At 32.8% G+C, this 9,651-nt stretch overlaps 1 protein-coding gene across 1 annotated transcript; it reads left to right on the top strand.

Moving 5' to 3' along the window:
* The first annotated feature begins 348 nt into the window (after positions 1-348).
* LOC141343816 (ceramide synthase 4-like) lies at positions 349-9,411 on the top strand. The gene is made up of 4 exons (XM_073848474.1): positions 349-740; positions 3,191-3,375; positions 8,959-9,076; positions 9,361-9,411. The coding sequence occupies exons 2-4, from the start codon at positions 3,206-3,208 to the stop codon at positions 9,409-9,411; spliced, it is 339 nt and encodes a 112-aa protein (XP_073704575.1). The 5' UTR covers positions 349-740; positions 3,191-3,205.
* Positions 9,412-9,651: the final 240 nt, after the last annotated feature.

Below are 9,651 nucleotides of genomic sequence, written 5' to 3'. Positions count from 1 at the left end.
GATTCGATTCAAAAGAACCGACTCACCTAAACGACTCAGTCTTCTGAGCATCATCTCCTGTATTCATTGTTCTAGTGTATTTATTATTAATTAGCTTAATTATTGCTGCTGGGTAATGATATGAACAATCTATATGATACAAAAAAAACGACAAGTATTTAATTACAATCAGACACTAAACCAATATTTCTGTGTAAACTGAAACGATATTTTGAATCCGCAGTCAAGCGGGCCGATTCGATTCAAAAGAACCGACTCACCTAAACGACTCAGACTTCCGAGCATCATCTCCTGGACCAATAGGCATCTCGACACACCCGCAGACAGACACCAGTCTCTCGTTAAGAGCAGACGGTCTCACTTTTATCAGACAGATATCAAGAATCTCAGCATTTATTCTTCACATTTATCCAGGTGTGGATTTCCGAAGCGGAAGGAATCGGTTACTTCGGGGTTTTTAAATTGGATATTTATTTTTAAATAATTTAGCGCAACGCCATCAAGGGCAGGCTACAGAGAATGTCGTTTGTAGATTATTTCATTATTTTTTAAAGTCGTTTTTATATTTTTTTGCACTGCTTTTGGACGGCGATTGTTTTATGAGCAGGATTCTTTATGCAAATCTTCATGGAAATTAATTTGCGTAAAATCCGCTGATCAGAGCTGCGCACATATATCATCACACACCATCATCTTCATCATCTTCATCCGCCAGGAAACCCAGCACAGGACATAAGCAGGTATCGGACATTTCCCTGTATTATGAATGTGTCTCGTGACCGTCAACTTGCTGAAGATTGTTTATTCCTCGTAAAACGAGAAGGTCTCGTTGTTTAAGCAGATATCAGCAGTTATCTGTCGGTCAGGTGAGTTTTAGGCAGGTGTGTCGTCAAAAACATTTACTAAAGAGTCAAACGACAAAGATAACTGACATTACATGTGCAAAGATTTATCTGATGGACATGATGACTTCCCTCAGGGTACATCAGATACATTTGACACCCACAGGGGGTCAAAATAGGGTCAAATATTGGGGACAATTTTTTTTTTATTATTATTTTTTTTTTTTAAATAATATAATAATATTATTATTAATAATATTTATTATTATTAATATTTTACAAAATGTAATTTATGGCTGTCAAAATTTATTTGTGCACCTAAAAATATTAATGAAATAGGTTTACCATTATTTTGCTCATTTAATATTAGTTAATATCAGTTATCATGAATTGTTCTTTTTCAAAAAAAAAAAATGTAAAAGAAAAAAAATCTTTGTGGAATAAAATATTTAAGATATTATCTCATTAAAACAGTAAATATTCTCCAGATAATTAAAAATCTTTTTCTTTTCTTTTCTTTTTTCTTTTTTTTTTCTTTTTTTTTAATAAAATTGTGTTAGCAACATGCTAGTAACTTGTAAATAATGCTAACAATATGCAAATAACATGCTAGACACATGCTGATCATGCTAGAAACTTCCTAACATGTTAATGACTTGGTAACCATGCCGGTAATATGCTAGTGACAAGCTAATCATGCTAACAGCATACTAGTAACAACATGCTAGTAACATGCTAATCATTCCTAACTTCCTAACATGTTAATAACTTGGTAGCCATGCTAGTAATATGCTAGTGAAAAGCTAATCATGCTAGCAACATGCTAGTAACTGACTAATCATGCTAACAGCATACTAGTAACAACATGTTAGTAACATGCTAATCATTCCTAACTACCTAACATGTCAATAACTTGGTAACCATGGTAGTAATATGCTAGTGACAAGTTAATCATGCTAGCAACATGCTAGTAACTGACTAATCATGCTAACAGCATACTAGTAACAACATACTAGTAACAACATGCTAGTAACATGCTAATCATGCTAACAACATGTTAATAACATGCTAATCATGCTAGAAACCTGATAACAACATGTTAGTAACTTACTAATCATGGAAGCAACATGCTAGTAACTTGCTAAACATGCTAACAAAATGTTAGTAACATGCTAATCATGGAAGCAACATGCTAGTAACTTGCTAATCATGCTAACAACATGTTAGTAACATGCTAATCATGGAAGCAAAATGCTAGTAAGTAGCTAATCATGCTAGAAACCTGTTAACAACATGCTTGTAACATGCTAATAAATTGCTAATCATGCTAGAGTCATGCTAACATGCTAGTAACATGTTAATCATGTTAAACACGCTAATTATGTTAGAATCATGCTACCAAAAGGCTAGTTACATGCTGATTATGTTAGAAACCTCATAACAACATTCAAGTAACTTACTAATCATTGTAACAACATGTTAGTAACTTACTAATCATGGTAGCAGAATGCTAGTAACATGCTAACAAATTGCTAATCATGTTAGAGTCATGTTAACATGCTAGTAACATGTTAATCATGTTAAAAACATGCTAATTATGTTAAAATCATGCTACCAAAAGGCTAGTAACATGCTAATCATGCTAGCAACATGTTAGTAACTTACTATGGTAGCAACATGCTAGTAACATGCTAATCGAGCTAGAAATCTTATAACAACATGCTAGTAACATGCTAATAAATTGCTAATCATGTTAACATGGTAGTAACATGCTAATTATGTTAAAATAATGCGACCAAAAGGCTAGTAACATGCTAATCATTCTAGCAACATGTTGGTAACTTCCTATGGTAGCAACATGCTAGTAACATGCTAATTGTTCTAGAAACCTGATAACAACAAAATGTTAGTAACATGCTAATCATGCTAGCAACATGTTAATAACTTACTATGGTAGCAACATGCTAGTAACATGCTAATCGTTCTAGAAACCTGATAAACAACATGCTAGTAACATGCTAATAAATTGTTAATCGTGTTAGAGTCATGTTAACATGCTAGTAACATGCTTATTATGTTAAAATAATGCTATCAACATGCTAGTAACATGCTAATCATGCTAGAAACCTGATAACAACATCCTAGTAACATGTTAATCATACTAACAACATGCTAGTGATGCTAATAACTGGCTTTTAACTTCAAACTATTTCAGACTGAAAGCAGTCAAACTTAATTAAAACTTTAAAACATTTTAAACTTTTTGGTCCGGCTTTCTCAAGCCAACTTAAAGTTTGTCTTGACAAACTTTTTTATCTAGTTCTCTAGTAATGTGTTTTTTCCCTCAGTTCCCCCTCTGGAGGATGGAGCAGATCAGTCAGTGGCTGTGGAAGCAGGAGTACTGGCTTCCTCCGGGGATCAGCTGGGCGGATATGGAGAAGATGGAGGGCTCTCGGCGTCCTCTCCCGCGGGATCTGCTGCTGGCTCTGCCTCTTGCTCTGGGATTCATCATGCTTCGTTACGCTTTTGAGAGGTGACTGATGACTTTATCAAGTCCTCAGGGCTTTAAATGTAATTTAACCAGCTTTGACCTGATTTAATAACACAAGACAAGTTCAATTAGAAAAAGCACCACAGTATCACTGCATTTTTTGGACATTCCTTGAGCAGGGATGTGATTATATGACATATTTTTATGCATTTCCATATTTTCCAACCTGAATATGAATATAATAATAATAATTATTAAAATTAATTTAAATAATAATAATTATTATTGTTAATAAATACATTTGATATGTTTTGCATAATTTGATTAGCAAAAAAAAAAATAATAATAAAACTAATAGTAATAATAAATGTATTATTATCATCATTATTATTGAATATTACTTTTTATTTTTTAAATATATTGTTATATTTTAAAATTAAAACAAATACATTTTTTTATTAATGTGTTTAATTTTTATAATTTGAATAAAAAAGTTAAATAATAATTAAAAAAACTAATAGTAATAATACATTTATTATTATTATTATTATTATTATTATTAATAAATGCATTTTTATATTTTAGTACAATATTATTATTCTTATACAAATATAATTTTTATTGATGTATTTAATTGTTATAATTTGAATAGCAAAAAAGTTCAATAACAATAATAATAATAATAAAACTAATAGTAATAATAAATGTATTGTTATTATTATTATTATTATTATTAATAATATTTTTTTTTTACTTTACAGTACAGTATTATTATTGTGAGTAATGTTTATTGATTTGTTTACTTGAATTATTTGAATAATAATAATAGTAATACATTTATTAATAATAAATACAAATTATATATTTTAAAATACAATATTATTATTTAAATACAAACTAATAGTAATAATAAATGTATTATTATTATTATTATTATTATTATTATTATTAATAATAATAATATTTTTTCTATTTGATAAAAAAATCAGTTCAATAATAGTAATAATAAAACTAATAGCAATAATAAATGTTTTATTATTATTATTGAATATAAATGTTTATTTTACAGTAAAAAAATATTATTGCAAATATTTTAAAGTACAATATTATTATTCCAACGCAAATACATTTTTATTGATGTTTAATTTTTATAATTTAAATAACCAAAAAATTGAAGTTTTGTAATAAGAATAAAATTAATAGTAATAATGAATGTATTATAATAATAATATTTTTATTAATAATAATAATAATAATAATACATTTTGTATTTTAGTACAATATTATTATATCTATACAAATATAATTTTATTGATATATTGATTTTCATGATAAAAAAATCTGTTTTTTAATAATAATAATAATAATAGTAATAAAGTAATAATAAAGGCATTATTATTTTTTTATTAAATATAAATGTATTTTACAGTACAGTTTTATTTTTGCAAGAGTTTTTTTTATTGATTTTAAAGTTTATTATTAATAGTAATAATAATAATAAATACAGTTTTTATATTTTAAAGTACAATATTATTATTCGAATACAAATATATTTTTATTGATGCTTTTGTTAATTATTTATTCAATTATCTATTATTTATTTTGGAATAGTAATATATTTCTTTACTGATTTGTTTGATTAATATTATAATTATAATTATTACTATTATTATTACAAGTTTTTCTTTATTTTTTTGTCCTTAACTGATTACATAATTGAATCTGTAATGGTCACAAAATAATAAAATAAAAGAATTTGTTAGCAGACCAACCTTGGCACTTTCTTTAAAAAAATAAACATTTTGGTAAAATAATTTATAGATGTTTAAATTGCAAGAATGTGATATTCTGTGACGTCTCTCAGTGTTCAGTCATCTTTCCGTACTGCTAATGAAAGTTGTTTGTTAGTTTAACTGATTCCATGAGTCTCTCTCATGCATACATTCTTGAATGTTTAGAATGCATGCTTGAATCTGCTGTATCTCCGCATGCAATCAGTCTCTTTGTTTAGTTTTGCACGTTTGGCGTCTGCTGTGGTGTAACTTTACGTGTCTTTGTGGTGACAGCGGACTAGCAGGTGTGTGTTTCTGTGTATTGTGTGTGTGGCCTGAGAAAGCAGATGAAGGCTGCTGTGTTATAGTTAGGGAGGGAGACGCTGTATCAACAAACAGCAGCAGGCAGACACAGAGAAGCATGTGTGTGTGTGTGTGTGTGTGTGTGTGTGTGTGTGTGTGTGTGTGTGTGTGTGTGTGTGTTGCTGCAGCAGCTGATCGCTATAGCAACACAAAGAGCCTGTCATGTGAGCTGATGCTGCGACCGGTTTCACCCCCCATTGATCCCAGATTATGTTTCCACGTCTAATTAAAGTCCAACCAATGCAAACTGATTCAAATACAATAATAGTGTTTGTAAAGGTATTATAGGGACGCACCGAAATGAAAATTATTGGCCGAACCCGAACGGACCAAACACAGTTTTTCGTGTTTTTCCTCTAATTGCATAATTTAAATAGCCAATATGTGATTTTTAGAGTTTTGTCTTGCTTTTCAAAAAAAAAAAAAAAAATTCCAAAACAACAATTTAAAAATATTTACTTAACACTGAACATTTTTAGATTCTAGTAGACATTATAGCCTTCCAACAAACGCAATTTAGCTTAAAATTAATAAGTTAGTAAAATAATATTCTTTGGCCATTTTTAAGACTTCTTGAATCAGCCATGTGTTTTTAATGTGCAAATAAATGCAGCCTTGCTGAGCAAAGGAGAATGTTATAATAAATGCATTAATAGAGCTGTTGGAATGATTGTTATCATTATTTTTGTCTTACTTTTTAATTTTATTTTACAGAACAACAGTAAAATTACAATACTTACATTTATAAATGTTGACTTTTATTTTGGCGGAAACCCACAAGAAGACCTCAGTACTAGTTTTTGCTGACAGCAGCAGATTTATGAATGATTCTCATTACGCAGATTTTCCTCACGCTTTGGACTTTGAACCCTGTCTAAGGAGCTCGTGCAGCGCTGTCAGAATAAATACAATTGGTGCGTGTATTAGACAACATAACATTCTGTAGGTTATTTACTAATGGTTTAAGGCCATTTGGCGATTTCAGTCATCATACAGTAACCAGCAACAACCAGCCATTTTTCTTCTCATGGAAGATCTGCGATGTGATACTAAACAGTCTGGTGCTGTTGGTGCTTGTAATGATTTTTGCATCTTTCTCTGACATGTTTTAAATGCTTCCACACAGCCAATACCGATATTGGTCGAATGCATAAAGCAGTGCTTAAAAACTAAAAAAAAAAAAAATTATCGTTCACTCCAAGCAAAATCAGTATTTAAACATTTCTTTTTCTGTGGTTCTGTGGTCTCTGCATTATTACAGTTCGGAAATCGGAATTTGAGAACAAGGTGGCAATGTCTCAAAACTTTTTGAGTACTTTCAGGTCATAATCTTGATGGTACATACAAAGTTTCATAATGGTACACCAATGCATTCGTAAAATGAAGCATTTTATATCATAATACTCTATTGCAGTCAATGGCAATTTCATGTTTTGTTCAATTATAGCGCCACCAAGAGGCACAATCCCACCAATTTTTGTGGGTTTCCTTAGAGTGTGCCCATACATATGTGTGTCAAATTTGGTGTAAATATCTCATTTTGTTTTGGAGTTATAGACATTTTTATATATAAGTAGAAAAAACTTTGCTATCAAAATTTTGGCAATTGGGCATTAGCATGTAGCTGGCTATGTTTACAAAATTTTTTAACGGTGGTTCCGTGTTGATCGGAGTAATGGTTTCTAAGATATTGGCTGTTTTATAAGTGCTAAAATGCAACGTTGCACAAACCATGAGGTAAAACCTGGCATGTTTGGTATCACTGGATTCAGGAGTCTAAAAAGGTGGCTACCATTAAAATAAGTCAACCAATTAAGCTCACACAAAAACTGGTCCAGCTGGGGCTCAACACCTCACTGTGTAACTGGCTGTTGGATTTCCTCACAGGAAGACCACAAGCAGTACGGGTTGGCAGTAACATGCTCCTCTGACCATCAACGGTGCGTCTGTGGAGAGAGTGAGCAGCACCAAGTTCCTGGGTGTGCACATCACTGAGGATCTCCTGGACAAACAACACCACTGCACTGGCCAAGAAAGCACAGCAGCGTCTCTACTTCCTCCGCAAACTAAGAAGAGCAAGAGCACCAGCCCCCATCATGTACTAATTCTACTGAGGAACCATCGAGAGCATCCTGTCGAGCTGCATCACTGTGTGGTTTGGACCCTGCAATGCGCCCTGCCAAAAAACTCTCCAGCGCATAGTCAGAGCAGCTGAGAGGATCATTGGTGTCCCTCTCCCCTCCCTCCAGGACATCTACAACACATGTCTCACCAAAAAAGCCCTCTGCATAGCAGCCGATCCCACCCACCCAATGCAAAGCTTCTTCAGCCTGCTGCCATCAGGGAGGAGACTGCAGAGTCTCCAGGCCAGGACCAGCAGACTGAGGGACAGCTTCATCCATCAGGCTGTCAGGAAGCTCAACTCTCTCCCGGCTCTGCCCCCACTCCCCTCTTCTGCCCCACAAACTTTCTGAACTCTGACACACACACACACACACACACACACACACACTGAGCTGCACCAGTCACTTTGTGCAGCATTGGTCTGCCAACTACCTCACACTGCTCATAAGACTGTTACAAGACTGCTCTGACACTTTTACACATTTACAAGCTCTGTTGCACTATATTGTTTACATGGTTTGCACTCTCTACCATGTGCCCTTACTTGTATATTGTGTTTTTCATTTTATATATCATATGTTTATTTGTATTTATTTGTATTTTTTAAATTCTACCTTTGTATTTAATGTTACTTTTATGCACGCAATTTCAATTCTCTGTATGTCCTGTACATGTGGCAGAATTGACAATAAAGTTGACTTTGACTTTGACTTGACTTTTACATTTCACCCGTTGGATGCGTCTTAACATTTGCATAGGCCGTATGCTGTCTGACAAACTATATTTTGATATTTTGTAGAGATTTTATTTTGTTTTACCAAGTATTTAAATTTTTTTTTTTAGAGAAAAACATTGGATTATGCAACAGACATGCAACAGTCAACTTGAATATTTAAGATGTCACTCAGTACAATTTCACTTATTTGAGTTGACTGAACTTAACATTTTAAGGCAGCCAGGTAACAAACACAGCTTTTAAATTTAACAAACCAATTTTTTTAGTTTAGTCAACTCGAATATCTAAGTTGTCACTTAGTACAACTTAACTTAATAGAGTTGACTGAACTTAAAATTTTAAGGAAGCAGAGTAACACATTTTTTAAAGTTGACTCAACAGTGCATTTAATTAATAAACCATTGATATCGGCTCTTTTCATGCTATCTCTGATATGCCGATGGCTTCAAAATAATCATAAATTGGCCGATACAACGGTGCATCCCTAATTTGAATATACAAGCTTTTCTTGAGCAACCTGTGAGCAATGCATGCTCTTATTTTCTGTGAGGATGTGAATAAAGGCCTCATTTAGTGACAATGCATCATGTGTCCTAAATCCTTTGTTTCCTGTCTCTCTCTCTCATGCAGACTTGTGGCGTTTCCTCTCAGCAGAGTTTTAGGAGTGAAAGATCAAGTTCGCTTGAAAGTCACTCCTGTCCCAAATTTGGAGGCGTTTTATACTAAAAACAGCAGACAGCCGACACAGGTTAGTACAAACTCACACACACCAAAAAACTTAATGAAAATTAGAAACGTTGCCTTGGCAATTAACTGAATTAAGTTTAAGATGAAGTAATAAAGACAAAAAAAGAAATTACTAAAACTAAAACTGAAATAAAAAGAAAATAAAGGTAAATTTATATATATATATATATATATATATATATATATATATATATATATATATCAAATAATAAAAATGACAAAAGCACATAACAAAATTACTAAAACTAACGTCTCGGTTACGTATGTAACCCTCGTTCCCTGAAGGAGGGAACGGAGACATCACGTCGGAGGCTGACGAATTGGGATATCGCTTAGAGATACCAATCCTCTTTGTGTGTAAACTAAACGAGCCAATGCACATTGGCATGCATGATTGCATCCAGCTGTCGCTGATCACAGCGTGAGCATAAATAGGCAGCCAGTGCAATGCATAGACAGGTTTTCGCTGAGGAGCCGAGTCGGCCGACGAATTGGGATCCCTAGCAAAGCGCCGCAGCTGCTGCCCCCCTCCAGTGCCCTGAGCAGGCTACCTGGCCTCCATTTTTTTTGCTTAGG

Source organism: Garra rufa, chromosome 10 (genome assembly GCF_049309525.1).
Source record: "Garra rufa chromosome 10, GarRuf1.0, whole genome shotgun sequence".
Taxonomy (NCBI): domain Eukaryota; kingdom Metazoa; phylum Chordata; class Actinopteri; order Cypriniformes; family Cyprinidae; genus Garra; species Garra rufa.
Note: the sequence above shows the minus strand (reverse complement) of the source record. Positions and strands in the feature narration are given on the sequence as shown.

Bases quoted from the DNA above. Each gene is read 5' to 3' on its own strand.
- LOC141343816 (XM_073848474.1), top strand. From the start codon at position 3,206: ATGGAGCAGATCAGTCAGTGGCTGTGGAAGCAGGAGTACTGGCTTCCT. The intron at 3,376-8,958 runs GTGACTGATGAC...TCTCTCATGCAG, and splicing joins CTTCGTTACGCTTTTGAGAG to ACTTGTGGCGTTTCCTCTCA. The intron at 9,077-9,360 runs GTTAGTACAAAC...CGTTCCCTGAAG, and splicing joins ACAGCAGACAGCCGACACAG to GAGGGAACGGAGACATCACG.